The sequence below is a fragment of the Eublepharis macularius genome, chromosome 10, assembly GCF_028583425.1.
Source record: "Eublepharis macularius isolate TG4126 chromosome 10, MPM_Emac_v1.0, whole genome shotgun sequence".
NCBI classification, from domain to species: Eukaryota; Metazoa; Chordata; class Lepidosauria; order Squamata; family Eublepharidae; genus Eublepharis; species Eublepharis macularius.
In genome coordinates, this window is record NC_072799.1 from 90,921,953 (window position 1) to 90,940,526 (window position 18,574).

At 42.6% G+C, this 18,574-nt stretch overlaps 1 protein-coding gene across 1 annotated transcript in view; it reads left to right on the forward strand.

Annotated features, from left to right (window-relative positions):
- The window catches only part of GABRA4 (gamma-aminobutyric acid type A receptor subunit alpha4), an 84,630-nt gene extending 78,135 nt beyond the window's left edge, over positions 1 to 6,495 (forward strand). Inside the window, exon 9 of the mRNA XM_054989867.1 lies at positions 5,940 to 6,495. Within this exon, the coding sequence (XP_054845842.1) occupies positions 5,940 to 6,495 (556 nt within the window). The remainder of the gene's footprint in view (positions 1 to 5,939) is intronic.
- The last annotated feature ends 12,079 nt before the right edge of the window (positions 6,496 to 18,574 follow it).

An 18,574-nucleotide genomic window follows, 5' to 3' on the forward strand; every position in this document is an offset into this window, starting at 1 on the left:
CAGTAGACTCTTGACCAAACCTGGGCCATTTCCACACGACTCACCTTGAATTGGAATGCCGCGGAACGTTGCGAAAAAAACGCAGAAGATAGCGTTTTCTCATGCAAGTTTTGTGCAACATCGCGCAAAACTCGTGTGAGAAAACGCTATCTTCCAGGTTTTGTTCGCAACATTCTGCAGCGTTCCGATTGAAGGTGAGTAGTGTGGAAACGGCCCTGCACTCCTGACAATGTTGTGTGCAGCTTCACTGACACGCAGTACCCCTCACCACCTTAAGGTGTGTATCCAAGAGGGGGGTTTGTGGGGTGCCATCAGATTGATATCTTTCTTGACAAGGGTAAAAGATCATTTTCTTGGGTCACGATTCATTGTGCCAGGCAAAATAAATGCTCAGATGAGTTATTCATTGGTGTTCATTCGGTGGCTGATCAGTGACATTCACATTTGAGCTGTGCTAGTTGGGAGTATTAAGGTCACTTACTCTGTATTATTTCACACTGGGATCAGCATTCCTCAGTGCCAGAGTGAGGATCTGCATAAACGGGGTTTTTATGACCAAGCTTTAAATCCAGTTTTGAAATTCTGTTCATATATTTTACACTGGACACATGCTGGAAACATTTTCTGTGCAGACCTTATATAAGTTGACTGAGGTTGCCATCCAAAGGACACCATCTTGGGAGTAAGGCCCAGTGAACAACATGGGATTTAAATCTGAGTAGACCTGCTTAGGATCACTTCAGAGTCATACTAGAACACTGTTGGACATCTGGGCTATTTCCACTCATTTCAGCATGGCTTTTGCTTCTGAGATTTCCAGTGGATATTCTCCCTGTTATTAGAGTCATGCTGCACGTTATGTAGAATGAGCCCTGGTTCACATATGCGGGAGAATGAGGTAGCAGATAGAACAGATGGTAGAAAGGACTGTACCGCTTAAGACTTTAGCCAGAGAATCACTGAAGATTACATTTTGGAATGGTCCACTAGGTGCAACTGAAGAATCAGCACAGCAAACAAAGCAGAAGGGACGTGGGTTAGGGGTAGATTGTTTGCTTGGCATGCAGAAGGTCCCAGGTTCAATCCCCGGAATCTCCCACTAAAAGGATCAGATAGTGAAAAACCTCTGGCTGAGGCCCTGTGAAGTCACTACCAGTCTGAATAGACAATACTGACTTTGATGGATCATGGGCAGCTTCATGGGACAGGGGTAGACTGTTTCCTCTGCTGTGCTAGTTTTTTATTTGGATCATAGATCCTGAGGAGTTAGCCGTGTTTGTCTGTAGTAGCAAAATCGAAAAGAGTCCAGTAGCACCTTTAAGACTAACCAACTTTATTGTAGCATAAGCTTTCGAGTACCACAGCTCTCTTCATCAGATGCAACCATCAGGTTGCATCTGATGAAGTGAGCTGTGGTTCTTGAAAGCTTATTCTACAATAAAGTTGCATCTAACGAAGAGAGCTGTGGTTCTCGAAAGCTTATTCTACAATAAAGTTGCATCTGATGAAGAGAGCTGTGGTTCTCGAAAGCTTATTCTACAATAAAGTTGCATCTGATGAAGAGAGCTGTGGTTCTCGAAAGCTTATGCTGCAGTAAAGTCGGTTAGTCTTAAAGGTGCTACTGGACTCTTTCCGATTTTATTTGGATGGATGTGTTTATTTATTTATTTGATTTATATACCACTTCTCTTCAATAAAGAGCTCGAAGCATTTCACAACTATTTCCTCAGTTAAAAGCAATAAAAACATGACATATACAATAAAATCACAGTCAAACAGCAGCATAATATAAATACTTAAAACTGCTCTAGCCCCAACCCCAGCCTATAAAACCCTGCAGATAACATTAAATTGCAGGTAGATACAATATACAACCATCAGCTCTGCCTCCCATTAAAACATTAAATACCCAAAGCATGCCAGAATAGTTCTGCCTTGCAGGGTTTCCAAAACATCACCACGAGTGCCTTCTGACAGGGAGGGTGCCACAGTCATAAAGGCCCTGTTCCACCCCAAGGCCAAGAACCACCAACAAGCCCTGCAAAGATGAACAAAGCGGGCAGAGGTGGGCCTGAAAATATGAGGATCCTAGACCATGAGGGGCTTTAAAAGTAAAAGCCAACACTGGAATTGGATTTGGAGACTAATTGGTAGCAGGGCTGGATCTACAGTTGCCCAGGGCAACCAAAGACCGGCTCCCAGCACTGAGTGATGATGTCACTTCTGTGACATCATCACACAGGGCGGTGCATGCCGCCCTGCAGCAAGCCGGCTGTCCTGGTGTGCCACTGAGCTGGTAGCAGCAGCGTGAGTGGCTGGGAGGCCACCTGCGCCATTCGTCTGCCCCACAGGACAGGGCATGCGGCAAGCCGGCCACCCCCTGTCCTGCGGGGCAGGCGAATGGCGCGGGCGGCCTCCCAGCCACTTGCGCTGACTTTCGCCTGCCCTGCAGGACAGGGGGCCTGCAGCAAGTGCCCCCTGTCCTGCTGCCCGTGTGCTCCCGGGGCTGGCAGCTGCTTCAAAATTAGTGTCCTATGAGCTGACCACGATGACTTGGTCAGCAACCGAGCAGCCACATTCTGCACCACCTGAAGTCTCTGGAGTGTCTTCAAGGGTAGTCCTGCATAGAGCGAGTTGCAGTAATTGCCTTGTTTAGACAAGAGGGACCATTGCATGGATCAATGTGGCAAGATTGGACTAATGTAAATATGGGGAAAGTTGTTGGGCCTGGTGAAGATGGAAAATGCTATTCTAGCCACCATGGACACCTGTTGGTCCATGGAAAGCTTAGAGTCAAGCCAAAGCTCCAAGATGGGCTGTATCGAGTAATAGCAGTGACAAATTCCTCACAACTGAAGACCTTCCCAGCCACAGGACCTCAGTTTTCAAAGGATTTAACTTCAGCCAGCTACCCCTCAGGCCTTCTATCCCAGCATCCAGACACTGGGCCAGGGAAGAGATACCTGCTTCTTATCAGGGAGAAGGAAGAGTTGGATGTCATCCAACTCCAAAACTCCTAACAACATCCACTACAGAGCGCATCAGGGACAGGCTCGATCTCTGTGGGACCCCACAGCGTAGCTCCCATAGGGATGAACCTTCATCCCCAAGGACCGCCCTCATCCAGTGTCCTTGGAGGAAGGAGGCAAACTATTTTAAAGTTTTAGCTCTTACCCCCAGTGAGGCTAGGTCAACCACCAAATGGACAACTGTGTCAAATGCTGCTGACAGATCTAATAAAACCAGCAGTGCACAACCACCCTTACCTAGTTTAGTGAGATGGAACATTCAGAGTTGGAACCCATCGCCTGCAGTTTGATATGGTGACACCCATTTTACTCCCTCAATATTTCACCACCTAATTTCAGTCTGTTTCTTTTGTATTTGAGAACCCCGCATAAGATGCCGCACTGAGGGACAAACCAGGGAAGGTTCTGGGAGTTCCGTGTATGAGTTCCCAAGCATTTCCCCCCTTTTAAAATAACCGGTGCTCAGCCCTTGAATTCAGACTGGGTCAGTGGCATGAGGTGATGGTAGTTAAGTCAACGTGAAATGGTCCTGCAGAGCGAATGTTTGCCCAAATAGGACAGACAGCAGCACTGTATCAGGTCAAGCAGATGTTGGCGGGGGCGGGGGGAGAGCACTTCACACACTTTCCCCTCTGCCACCGTCCCAAAGCCATGCTGCAGGGGTGTTCAGGAGATCCCCCAACTCTTAACAGCAGCTTTTATGTGGGTGGGGAGGAAAACGCTGTGGAAAGTCCGGAAGATTAACTTCTAGTAATGCTTCCTTTCACATCAATTTGGATACAACCCACTGTCATTTACTTAACTACTCCAATTCTCTCTTAAAGTGGCAGAAAAGAGCAAGAGTCCAGTAGCACCTAAAAGACTAACAAAATTTGTGGTAGGGTATGAGCTTCTTCAGATCTGAAGAAGTGAGCTGTGACCCACGAAAGCTCATACCCTTCCATAAATGTTGTTAGTCTTGTAGGTGCTACTGGACTCTTGCTCTTTTCCACTGCGTATTCAAATATAAGATATCCCTTCTCGTTCTGCAGTCTGAATTTAGCCCAGAGCCAACTCTACTACTTACCAAGCCAAGACATTTCACTAGTTAGATAATCACACAACAACTAAAATGTTGGGAAAGTAGGTGTATTGGTGAACCTAGCCTTAGAAAAAGAACTGTGATTTTCTGACTTACTACATATTTTTTCTCATTCTGGGCTATTTGCACAAACATCTCCTTTGCTGGTGAAAAGTGACCTTTCTCTAGAGTTCCCATAACCCAGGTTCCCACTTGTGTGTTGTAAGTATATACTGAGTCACTGCCTGGCAGCTGCTGTCAACTGGCTGAAATCAAACAAATTAAAATTGAACCCAGACAAGACAGAAGTGATGGTAGTTGGAAAAACAGAGATCTTGAAGGACATTGTGCTTCTGACCTTTGATGGGGTTCAGTTGACCCTGGCTGACTCAGTTAAGAGCCTAGGGGTTATACTAAACCCAACATTGCTGCTAGAGAAATAAATAAATGCAGCTACAAAGAAGTCCTTCTCACAACTCAGACCAGCCTGGAAAATGGCTCTTGACACGGCTGATCTGGCCACCTGGATTCATGGCACAGTAACATTGAGACTAGACTACTGTAATGCACTCCACATAGGTCTCCCCTCAAAGTTGACTTGGAGACTCCAGCTGGTGCAGAATGCTGCAGCCCATTTACTAACAGGAACTAAACAGAGCGTGCCTATCACTCCTATTCTGCGACCACTCCATTGGCTTCCTATCAGTTACAGCTGGTATCATATTCAACTCCCTTCATGGCCTTGGCTCCTCATATCTGTGCGACTGTCTCATATGTTCTGCCATAGCAGCTTTGTTTATCTGGACAGAGCCTTCTGCAGATACCACATTACAGGTGGGCAAAATCAACAGCTGCTCACACACCTGCTTTTGCAGTGGTAGCTCCCACCTGATGGAATGGCCTTCCTGAGGAGGTCAGAAGCCCCTACTCTCCTGGCCTTCTATAAACTATGCAAGACTGAATGAGTCAGGAGGGCTTTCTACCCAGATTATAGGGTAGCTCAGAAAGATCCATTGGCAGGGACAGGGACTATACACTACTCTTCTGGGTACTGTCTGCCGATGTAGACATGTGCCTACTAGGGTACTTCCCATTCCTAAATATGACATATAAATTAGTTATGATTGGTTTAGAAAAAGTTCTTCTCTGTGCTTTGGCTTTATACTTGTTTCCGAATTTCTTGCTCCCACACCCTATTGTATCTGTTTCCCTGAAAGTCCTAATTGTTGTTCATTATTGTACTTTGCTCAATGAATGTCTTAACTGTTGATTATATTGTATTTTCACTAGTACTGTGTAATCCATCTTGGATCTCAGCAAGAAAGGTGGACAATAAATAAATAATCACGTGAGGGCAGAAAGATGTGTCCTATCAGAGATCTACGTGTTGTGGCTGGTGTTTCAATTCTACTTAGGAGCCCTGTGACTGGCCTCAGATTTAGTTGGTATCCCGAGTTGTACCATTGCTGTATAGGTGTGTCATCACCCATTCCTGGTTTTCTGTGTGCTGGTTTTCTGAGGGCCAAGCTACAAGTGACGAATGACACTTGAACGGCAAGTGGATTGAGTGGAGGGCAAATGAACAGGGAGAAATACACTTGCCGTTCAAGTGTCATTCGTCACTTGTAGCTTGGTCCTGAGTTAGGCCAGAGTTGGGGCTTAGGAGTCTAAGCAGTTCCAGAAAGGCTTTAGGCTTGCACTGTGAGTGTTCATTAATATATTTGCATCCAGTTCCTTAACCATATTTCTAAGGGCAGGACTGTGTTGATGTTTCACACTAAATAACCTTCTGTGTTTACATTTTGCTGAAGCTGACTTAGCCAGAATGTTTCTTTTCAAAAACCACTGACATTGCCCTTCTTACCCCTCCAGAGTACAGATTCAAATTCAAATGTGAGGAAAAGAACTAGTACCGTAGGACAGCCAGAAGCTGAGAACTTGAGGCGAATTGACACAGGAAACAGTTCAGCGCCACTTCCGACAGGAACTCAGGGGCCTTTGGACGTTACGCCCCGATCTCCATCTGCATCGAGTCCAAACCCGTTCAGTCGCATTAGCCTATCGGAAACTTTGGCTTCTGCAAGAGCAACACCTTCTGCCCCGCCTTCAACCCCAGTTCTAACGGGATACGTCCCCCAGCAAACCACAGCAGGATCTCCAGCGATCCATCATTTACTTGGCTCTAGACTGGAGCAGATTCAGACAACAGCAAATACTTGGGGAGCCTCTGCAAAGCCGCCGGCTGTCAACCCTCCTCCGGTTCCTCCACCCTCAAGTTCTGGTACCAGTAAGATAGACAAATACGCGCGCATTTTGTTTCCCGTCACTTTTGGAGCTTTCAACATGGTCTACTGGGTGGTGTATCTATCCAAGGACACCATGGAAAAATCAGAAAGTCTAATGTAGTCTTGCTGCTATGTAGTAGGGTTTTTTCTGAAATTTATTCTGAACACCTTTGAAAGCAGAGTTTCTTCTTTTAAAACTATTTTTTAAAAAAGAAACCTTTAATGCTTATTTTTTAAAAAAACAAAAAAGCTCTGTGCTCATTTTTGCATGGTAAAGGGCAGCAGATATTATTAGGTAAATTAACTTGGTGAAAAGGGGGGGAAGGGTATGAACACTGTCTTCCAGGCTTTCCCCAAATGGCATCCCCTTTGAACAAGATCCGGGGGCCATTCGGAGAACAAAGATGAAGTGCAGACCAGTTGCAGTGTATACCGTGTCTGCGGGTTTGGAAGAAATCTGTATTTTCATGATCTGCCTAGCTACAGCACAGTATGTTCCGGTCAGAGTCACGGCGGCTGTTACTTGGATATTATTTTGCCGGTAAATTCATTCCATTATAAAATGCACAATGACTGGTAATGGGCAGGAAATGTCAGTTTTTCACTGAGCAGTTTCATATGTCAAATGGATTATTATGGATCTGTTACGGTTATTATGGATGTGAACTAAGGCTGGTGGCTATTAAGGAGACTTAGGAAAGTTCTTTTTGTCTAGCAAATACGGGATATGATCCAGGCAAATTTAAGCATTTTCAGTGGAATTCAAAAATGCTTGACTTGAGCTGGAACATCTATCCTTGTCTATTAAAACTGGCTCTCCTCTTCTTGAAATCAATTTGGTAGTAACATTACACTGCATTTGGTGTATGCACTACATAAAGAATTAATTTTTGTATTTATACCCTGTTGGATCCAAGATCACTTCTTATTACTTTTGAACTATTGTCTAGAAGAGTTCCCAAAGGAAGGGATTTTTCCCTTCACTGTTTCCATGCATGTTTTTATGTGAAGTAACTATTTTAAATTTTGAATCCATTTTACCCGTTTATGTGAATACTGAACCAGAGCTCGGTCATGGTTCCGGATTAAGGAGGAGGAGGAGGGTTCTATCTCAGTGATTTAGGGGCAATTCATAGGTCACCACAGAAATGTTAGAGCTACTTTCCATGGTTTGTACTGCAGAACTCTGGTCCCATTGACCATGGAATTATACCAGGGGTCCCCAATCTTTTTGACTCAGTGCGCATGATTGGAATCCTGACATGGGGTGCTGGGCGCAACCACAAAAGGGCCACAGCAGGATGCAGAGCCAAATACAGAAAGGCTGCCATGGGAGGTAGAGCTCCTCCCCAGCACACAGTGGAAGCCCAAGTGCACGAGACATGAGGAGTTATTTTTTTAAAAATACCCAGTAAAACAATGTGAGAAAAGATAAAACCAACCCTGTGGTGGCAGGTGCCACCAAAACAATGTTATTTCAAACTGCACAGAGCATCAGATTTCCAGTGGCCAATAAGAAGACCCAATAGGTAGGAGCCCCACCTGGTCCTACCCACTTTCTAAAAACACTTAGTGGATGGCAGGAAATATGTTGTGGGGCCCATGGGCACCACATTGGGGACTCCTGAATTAGACCATAAAGATGTGGTTGCTGCCCCACTATGAAAAGATATGGCATGGATGTTTTGTTGGAGTTCCACTGTTATAAGTGGTTAAAGTGGTACAGCCAAATTAAAAAAATTACAGCCCCTACGTTTTTAGAATGGGTCTTACTGTCAGCTATGCCTGAGCAAGTCTAGACATGTGTAATTATTGTGACGTCGCAACAACATCGTGTTAAGGTTATACTGGAACAAATATTCAGGATATTTAGCAGATAATCCTTGACAGATTTATTTGGAAGAGTCTTACAGGACTGCTCAAGATATTGTTTGCTCAAGATATTATTGCTGCCTCGGGTTTCCAACTTCCAGCTGGGGCCTGGAGATCCCCAGAAATTAAAACTGATCTCCAGCTGACAGAGATCATGTCCCCTGGAGAAAATGCCTGCTTTGGGGGTGGACTGTATGGCATTGTACCCCACTGAGGCCCCTCTGCTCCCCAACCCCCACCCTCCCTAGGCTCTCTGGGAATTTCCCATCCTGGAGTTGGTAACATTAGTGCAGTTTGTGTTACTCTTAATTTACAGCTCTGTAAAGGAAAGGAAAATCAGTTGCACCAAGGCTTTTTTGAGAGAAAAAACGATTGTCTTCTCTTGTTACTGCTTCTCATTTTGATCTGTCTTTGATTATTCTGACTTTCTGAACTTAATTTTTTCACCAGTCGTTTGTCATCAAGTATCCAATTCTCTCTGCTAAACTGTATGTAACCTAATGAATCTCAGTAAAACTTTGATTTGGGAGATGGTTTGATAACATTGTTGACCCCTAAACAAACATACACTTTTCTTTGGGCAAGCACTGGGAAAAATATTACAAACCAATTTTTTAGATCTGTTATATGTTTCTGCTTGAACAGGGAAACAGCTAGCTGCAGTAGGTTGCTATTGGCTAGTATCTGTAAAATTACCAACCGTGGCCGTGCAAAACAGCACACTTAAGTGCCTGAGAGGTGGGGCTGGTGTATGGGCTAACAAATATTGGAAGGGAAGCAACTCACCAATCTAGTATTCTGCCTGCTGCTCTGCAATGCAAGTTGGAAAACTGGGCTCGAGCCATAGATGAAGAATCTGCTGCAACCAACCTCCCCCCACCAGCAAAACTGTTTAAAAAAGCTTTTCCCCTGTCAGGCTGAGGAACAATAGCAAATACCACCTCAGAGTTTTAGAAGCAGCCCTTATTTTTGGGCTCCTCAGGACTTTCAGTTCTCAAAAGGAATGAAGTTTTTTTTATTTAGCAAATGAAGTGGCATCTTACTCATTTTTTTTCTGCACAGAATGGTGTCAAGAGGTTTTGAGGCTAACCAACATCCCTCCATGTCTGTAAGACTAACAAAATTTGTGGTAAGGTGAGAAGTATCTGAAGAAGTGAGCTGTGGCTCACAAAAGCTCAGACCCCACCACAAATTTTGTTAGTCTTACAGGTGCTACTGGACTCGTGCTCTTTTCTACTGGTACAGACAAACTAACTCTGCTACCCATCTTGAGCTATCTTCATGGAAGTGCAGTCCTAGGTAGCATTCCAAGTACAACTATGCTTGGGATTCCACCATGAAACAATACAGAGTTTGGGAAATTCATTTTGAGGTCTAAGTGCTGTTCTGATCGACTTTTAAAATGATATTAAATACAAATATAGCAAATCCTCTCCTGAAAGTATGGGTTTGAAGCTGTTAAAAGTTGTTCACAGTCGTTCACATTTGTGCGAACAATTTATCCAAATTAAAGATTTCAGTTTCCTCACTAATAAGATTAGACAACAATTCTAAACGCCTCTTCTCAAAAGTAAGTCTCAGTTTATTCGATGAAGCTTTCTCCCTTCCTTCCTACTGGGCGGCCATCTGAAGTGCTCTTCAGATGGCCGCCCAGTAGTCTTCATTATGACTTACAAAATCAAAATCTCTGTTTGGGGAGATACATGTAATTTTTAGGATGAAATCAATTGCTGAAGGTAATTGACCCTATTAATAGATGGGATACCTTGTATAAGCACTGAAAAAATCAACCAGTTCCATGAAGCGTCTAGGAAAATCTTTAAAAAATATTTTCATAACAACAATTTCTGGGTAATTACTGTCTACCATTTTTAATATCACTTTAATATTGCAGTGCAAATGGTCACAAACCTTGCTAGAGTACTGGAAAAAGGCTTTCCTGTGGGTATCAGCCACCGGTGAAACCATAGTTCCCAGAGGTGCATGGGGGCGGATATCCATGCCCATTGCAGTTGAGTCCCAACTTGCAGATACACCCTCTAAGCTCATTGACTTTAATGGATTTAGAAGGGTGTAACTTTGCATTTGATTGCATTGTTAAGCCAGTTAATGACTTGGATCCTGGCCTAAATTTCCATGGGTGTCAAAAAGGGGGGCCATTTTTGTCAACTCCTCCGTTTCGTTTCAGCCCAAAGGGTACACTGAAATTCTGCTCCTGGGTGTAGGGAGTACACCCAGCACCAAGGAGTAGGGAAGAATCAAAGGTTTCCCATGGAAGGGAAGGATTAGAGATTCCCCTCCTCCTCACATCTGAAGAAATCTAGGTGAGATCCAAGGCAAGTTTACTCTTCTTTAGTGTTGGTCTTTGGGTGGTCTAACATCTGTGGTTGTAGGTAAGTGAGAACCCCTGCAGATGATCCAAGTATCCTAAAGGCTCTCACTGGGAACAGCAAGATTCAAGTTCAGCAGCACCTTAAAGACAAACAAGATTTCCAGGGGATGAGCTTTTGCGGGACAGATACCTTGGTAGCCTGTATCATTCTGTCACTTGATAAGGAGGACTTTGCCACACATGGTGTAGAAGGCATGTGTTAAAATTTAGAATATGTTTAGAATATGGGATTGTCTGCATCCGTTCCTGCGGTCTTGTGGCTGGAAGATTTTGTATGCATTTTAAGTTACATTTATGAAGCTATTAAGAACAATGTTTGTCTAGCTTTATAAAAATCACGAACGGGATTCACATAAAGAAGTAACTCAGGAAAAACACGTAGCCTGCCTGAGACAGCAGCAGTTCAGAATCCAGGTATCCATGTTTGAATACTCTCCTCTGAGAGTACAGCAGGCACTCTTTAGGTGAACTTCTGTGGCTGTTTTCCAGTATATTCTTGTTTTATTTTTTTAATTACCATCTTAGAATAAATATATTTTTATTTGTCAAAGTTTTGCATAAACTCCAGTGCTTGCATCCAACACTTGTGTATTTCTAGCCAAAAATACTGAAGAAGTAATGGTATTTCAGGTCAAGAAGTAATAATACTATTTGCCACTTATATAATGCTTTTAAAATAGTTCAATAGTTAAAGCTTAACATCTCAGAGAAGTAGGATTGCCAGGTCTCCAGGGCTCACAAGCGGGGGCAGAGGTGTCGTTACTCACCTTCCCGCCTTCCTTCCAGAAGTGATGTCATCTTGGTGGCCACAAGAATGCTCCTGCGTATTGCATTGGGGGGGGGGGCAAAATCAGCCCCAAGTGAAGGACGGGTGCACTCCTGTGGCTGGCCTGATGATGTCACTTCTGGAAGTGATATCACGATGCCTGCCAGGAGTTTGCGTGCTGCGCTTGTGCTCAGGATGGTGGGCGATCACTGGGCGGCTTTCAGTCTCCCACTGGTCGCCAGCAGGCAAGCAGGCAAACTGCTAAGAGGATGTCCACCAGTGGCAAACATCTGGGACCCCTACATAGAAAAGAAATGCAATATTTGTATATGCGATGACAGCTGTTTGGTTTCTGTTACTGAATCCACAACCAATTCCGTGATTAAGGTTGTTTTTTTAAAAAAAATATTTTCTGTTATGTTGCTTTGTAAAATGTAATTTGATTTTCCTTTTTGGATCTTATCTTTTTATGTTCTTCCATTGCAGAGTTTTCAACGCAAGCCCCTGAAGTTCATTAGGACTTGTTCTGTTTTTGAAGTCAAACTGTGTTCTCATTTCATTTGAAGTAGGTAATGAGAGAACCAGATCGCTTCTTTTTATTTTCATTTGTGAATTAGCAAATACTTCAGGACCTCAGGAACAGCATTAGAAATCACTCAGTTAAGCCAAGAATTTGTTTAAAAGGCAAGCAAACAAACTAATTATACAGCATAAGGCTTCTGGTTCTTCAACATATGGGAAGCACAAGTAAACACTATTCAAGAACAGATACACTTTGTGTACCTATGGCCACTGTGGTTTGTGTAACTGCATTTCACTGATTTTTATAAATGTCATGTTTATATCATCACATCTCAGCCATATCATGACATGTTTATATCATCACATCTCAGCCATATCATGACATGTTTATATCATCACATCTCAGCCATATCATGATATGGCTGAGATGTGAGACCAGAAAGTGCTCCCACGTGCTCCTAAGGTATACGTGTGGGGCTACTGCACCATTACTTCCAGATCAGAACCCATCAATGCATCTCCATAGTTAAGATTATGTTTTGCATTACATGCACATCTCTTTATACTTAATGTAACAACATTTTCCATATTATTGCACATTCCTCCAGTTTGGAAAGATTCTTTTGGAGTTCTTCATAATCTGCTTTTATTCTCACCAAACCTGGCTTGTTTAACTCAATCTGAAATTTTGAGCTGCTTCACTAGTCATCTCCAATTCTAGATCAATTATGAACTACTTAAATAGTACTGAACTGAAAATTTATCCCTGTAGATCCTCAATGCTTATTTATCTTCATTGGGAGAACTGTCTATTTACCCCTTCGATCTGCTCCTGTCATTTAACTGATCTGAAGATCTGTCCTCTTTATCCCATGACTGCTGTTTACTCGGGAACTTTTGGTGAGGGACTTGTGTTGAAATTTTTGGGGAAGGCCAAGTACATAATGTCCATTAGATTCCCTGTGCCCATGTGTGTTCTCAAAAAAGTTCTTCCTTTACCCATAAAGTTCTCAAAGAACTCCAAAAGGTTGGTGAAATAGGACAAAAATGCCTACTCTCCACAGTAGGGTTTTTTCTCTGTGCTTAATAATGCTTTCCATCAGGTTACTTGGGACAGGCTTTGGGCTAGCTGGCCTGTAACTTCCTAGATCTCCTCTTAATTTCTTTTTTAAAAACAAACCTGATCGGGTTTTTTGCTGCTTCTAATTCATTTGGGCAAGATTTCCATTTTTAAAGGAAGCCTCCTTGCCTTTTGTGGCTTCTTTGACTTTGCTTGCTAACCATGCTCTTAGATTTGATGGTACCTTTCCTAATAAACAGTATACATTCTCTGAGCTTCTGTTGTTGTAGATTTCGGTCATTTCCAAGAATCCTGAATGGATCAGATCATTTTATCCACCTTTTCATCTTTTTATTGAATAATCCCTCATTGGTAGAACTTTATGACAAACATCCTATTTCAATCAATGGACTGATGGAAGTGCAACTAATTATATCTAGATAATTACATATATGTAAAGGTACAGTCTATATTGCCAAATGAAGCTTATTTGGTATGAATTCCTTTTATCATGATACTTCCATTATAGGTCATAGGTGGACCAAAAGACAGGAGAAAATGAGACAATTTAATTTAATTTAATTTAATTATATTCCGCCCTCCCCGCTTTCACAGGCTCAGAAACAAGAGAATGAATGTGTTATGTACTACTACAATTAACTTTTGTGTTCATTGTTGATTGTGTCTGGATTTTTTAAATAAAAATTGTTGCTAATGATAACGGTTTCAGCATGCCTGCTGTACATTTTAACACAATTCAGTATTTCTGTTGTCTTCTGGAGTGAACATCACAAGCCATGTGTTATTCTCAGAGAAACAAGATATAACTATGGTTGTCAGAAAGCACAAAAAGTGTTTCTTTTTAAGTCACTGTTTTTTATAAGCATGTTTACACATTAAAAATTGAGGTGGCATGGGGATTGATGGAAGAGGCAGAAATCTGCATGAATTGTACAACTGGGCTTTGGAGTTCAATCGCTGCACCTGTTAAAATACTGTAACTTGGCTTGTCTTGTCTCTAATGATGACAGCTTGTTGTCCTACTGAGTAAGAACAGAAGAAAATGGAGAGCTTAGAAGTCAAATATTTTGCTTTTAGCCACACTTCAGCTGAAAGGCTTATGAACTTCATTACTGTATCAGTTTATGTCAGAATCTGTTTCCCTGGCAGCTGTGAGCTGATTCATTTTCATTACAGAGACTTTGTCACTGGAGCCATGAATAATGGATATTTGGAAGAAAAAATGTTATATGTATGTGTTTCATTCATTTCTTAGACAGAATTGGAAGAGAGCCATTCTTATATTCTGGATTTTTTAAAAAAATCTGGGGCTGGAGAGAGACAATAGGGTTGAAGAACTGATTGTAGCATAACCGAAGCATAGTCCATTCATGTTGTACACATTCATTTTAGGTGTTTTCTGCATGCACACTTACGCTGGGTTTTCTGGATATTCGATCCATGAGGATAATGGATCTGCTTTCGGCATCTGTAAATCTGCATTTGAGGAAGTTGAACCTAAGTGGTGTCTGTTGATTTTTTTTATGCACTACAAAAATGCCCTGTTTCTGCTGCAGGCTTTCTTGGAAAGAGAACATACCAATTTCTTCAGCTGATCACTGAGGACACATCACTTTCCTCAGTTTATTGGCTGAGGAAACTTGCAAGGGTTCTTTTTTTTAAGGCACCAAGGTTGCGAGATTGTTGCTTTTTTAAAAGATGAAAAAATGGACTAAAAAGTACAAGAAGCACAGAACGAAACTTTTAAATATCAAATGGGATTCAGGGGGGTCTGTAGAGTTTTTATGTTAACCATACTGCAGTATCCCCCCTGCCACCATCAATTGCAAGGTTTTTATTTTTAAAGCACCAACATTGTAATGTTGCTGCTTTTTCAAAAATTAAACATTCAGGAAGAAAACTGGATTGGTTGCTTTTCAATCAATCAGGGTGCAAGAGGATAAAGAGGGAGGCAAACGGCAGGGCCAGGGCCAGGCCTCACAGCGAAGGAAGCATTCTGTGCTTCAAAAAAGCTATGGCTTGACTTCTCTGGGAAAAAAAAATGGGGGTATGTGCACAAGGAGAAAAGCTGCAGAAAAGTCGGGGAAAGATTGATTCTGGGGCAGATGCAGCTTTTCTCCATGTAGAATGCAAAAAAATCTGGGAAGCAGTTTGGAGACTAAATTAAGGTATTTTGATCATGCATGCAGAACTGTGGAGATAAATTGATGCCGTATGGGACCAGAACTGATTAGAAAGCCCTGTGCAGAAAAGACCTATATAAATGTATGTTGCTTCTCATCAAACAGGTTTTCCTTGTTTTTGAACTAATCCCCATCCCTGAAACCCTGTTTTCTAGTGACATTGATATGTTTATATACCTTAGGTGATGAAGCTTGACTCAGAACCCATTTAGCAGCCACAGGGAGCAATCCTTTGCAGGTTTACTCATGTTATGTAATAGGATTGCAACCAGAGTCTCTGTAAAACCTCTGTTCAGGTCACCAGAGCTATTGTGGAATGCCACAGAAAGCACTTCTGTTACATGAGCTTTCCCTTAATAAACTGATGGTTGATATCCAAAATACCGATTGCATTTGAAAATGTGATTGCCTGTTACCTACTGGGCCATGGGAATCAAACTGAAACTTGGAGAATTCATATTCTGATGCAAACAATACTCCCCTTTAAAAGGAAAGACCCTAAGCGCCTTGGAAGAAGAGTGGGATAAAATGTGACAGAATAAACATAAATACTTGGTAATTTTCAGGATTTGTCATCCACAGTATATGTTTGAAGTTTCCAGTTTTAACTTTTGGTGGGTTACACAGGGTTCAGTAGCAAATGTAAGGAGTTGACCAAAATGAAATGTCATTGATAAATTTGGCATGAAATTATATATGAACATGAAGTATGTCCTCTCACTTCTTGAAAATTAAAGTGTTCCCTATTTAAAATTTTGAAATGAAATGTCATCAGTTTTGTGTGTTTTGTGTCGTCAAGTCGCCTCCGACCTATGGCAATCCTATGAATGAGCGACCTTCAAAATGTCCTATAATTAAACTCATCAGTTTTAGGTAAACTTAATTTTCATGAAAACCTGTATCGTTTGTGGAAGGATATTATTTTATTCATGAAATATCAGAACATTTCGGATTGTTAATTGTTATAACCTTAGATATTGAAAGAACTTTATTAGCATAAGCTGCTATACAAGATCTCGTCAAATGACTGGATGACAAATGATAGGGGTGAGTAATGTAGCGGTTTTGCTTTGGGCCCCCAAGATCATACCCATTGTCAGAAGAAGAACCAAACGCTCATGGATTCGTAGCACGAAAACAACTCTTGGTTATTCCACTTTTTAATTTGTCTCCCTTTATTTTTTAAATAATATTTGTATCCCACCTTTCTCCACAAATGGGTTCACAATAGCAAGAACAATATAAATCAACCAACAAAACAAAACTCAGATGCTGCTAAGTTGCTGCCAACAAAATCATATTTTCCCCACCCCTGCCAAAAATACCTCTGGCCACAAAATTCCTAGGCCTGCAAGGAGGGGAAAGCAAACTTAGTTCAGATGGAACCCACCAGGTGCTGGCAGGCTGCCAGCAAAGTCTTCCTCATTCCCCTCCTCCCCAGGTAAAGCAGCTCTGTGAAACACACACGCACCAGTCTGACCAGTAGGTCTGTGTAATCTGGTGCTGTTGACGTTGACGGATGATACTTCTCGGAGGTCTCGTGTGTCAAAGTAGATTCTTAAAACCAATTTGTACAAACACTCAGTTTATTAAAACATGCATGCTGAGAATGATCACCTCAGGCTAATATTGCCAAGGAGAACCTTGAAGCAAGCATATAAAGAAACATGCTTTTCAACTATTGGCTAACACAGCACTTGGAAGCTTTTGATGGTTCAAAAGAGAAAAACTCTTGTGGACTATCAAACGTAACCGACTGCAAAGTCCCATGACCTTGCTTCAGGTAAGTATCTGATGATAGGGATATGCACAGGAAATTTTTTTTGGTAAATTTGGGTTCAGTAATAGGTCCAGCTGTGAATCAGCACTCTACAGGTTTGAATCTCACTACTGCCATGAGCCATGAGTTCAGTAGGTAGCCTTGGGTAAGCCTCTCCTCTCAGTCCCAGCTCCCCAGCTGTACTGTGGGGATAATAATAAAACTAACTTGTTGACTGCTCTGGGTGGGGCACTAGTCTGTCTAGAAGAATGGTATATAAGCATAGTTGTTGTTATTGTGGTTCTTGTTGTTATTCCCTGAATACCAAATTCATTCTGTGGCTTGGTAATACAGAGCAAATTCAGAAAAATTTGGCTGTTGTTTCCTATAGAAAACTCAATTTGGGATATCCAGTGGCCTGAGGGGAGGGATGCATTTTTGATCATGCCAAATTTTCAGGATTCTTACAGGGCTTTGTTTCTGGGGGAAGAGGTGGGGGAAATCTCACAAGGGGCAACTCCTGGGAAGAGGTGCTGTGCGATGACATCACTTCTGGGAAATGATGTCATCACGTGGGCTGTTACTGCCCAGGGAGTACTCCTGTGCTCCACAGGGGGCCTGATTCAGCCCGGATCAGGCCAAATTTGGCCCAGATTGGGCCTGAATCAGCCCTGAACGGGCTGCTGTGATTCAGGGGTGCACTCCCCTGCCTGGCACTGGCCAGATCCAGGCCATATTGGACCAAAACGGGCCCGAAATGGCCAAGATTGGGCCCGAGTCGGCCTGGAATGTGCTGCTGCTGCATGGGAGAGCACTCCCCAGCCCAGCAGCAGCCCGATCCTGGCTGTTTTAGGCCCAATCCTTGCCATTCAGCGCCCAAATTGGGCCGAAATGGGTCCAATACAGCCCAGAATGGGCTGCTGCCGCATGGGAGAGCACTCCCCAGATGGGCAGCAGCCCAATCCTGGTTTTGTCGAAATTCGGGCTGAAATGGGTCCAATACAGCCCAGAATGGGCTGCTGCCACACGGGAGAGCACTCCCCTGATGGGCAGCAGCCCGATCCTGGTTTTGTTGAAATTTGATCTGTCCAAATAATGAGCCCAAAACAGCTGGAGCATTTTAAAAATACCCACGTGATGTGCCCCCAGCCACCTCGAATCCCCATTATTACCTATATGGAAAACTATCTGGAAGTTAGGGGGGAGGGCATTTTGCAAGCAAAATCCACAACATTTTTAAGGGACCTACTGAAAGTACACTCAAAGACCACTAGGTTATTTAAGCTAACACCAAACCAAACTTAGGGCAACAGAAAATGCCAAGCAAAAAACAGTGAACACTATAAAGAAACAGTACTCCAAGCATCAACAACAGGGGAAAACAACCCTCCATAAAGAACAACCAGCAAAAAAACAGGTGAATTTATTAAAATTAACTTCAACTGTAAAACATCCACCACAGGATTACCCTCAAGAAGATAAGATTAAAGACGCTCCCCCCCCAAGAAGAACAAACATCAAAATGAACAGTAAATATAACCAAATTCAAAAGCCAGAAATCAAAGCTCCCTCTACTGAAAAGTGCAACCAAAGCCCCCATCAGCAAAAAAAGTTTTTAAAATTCA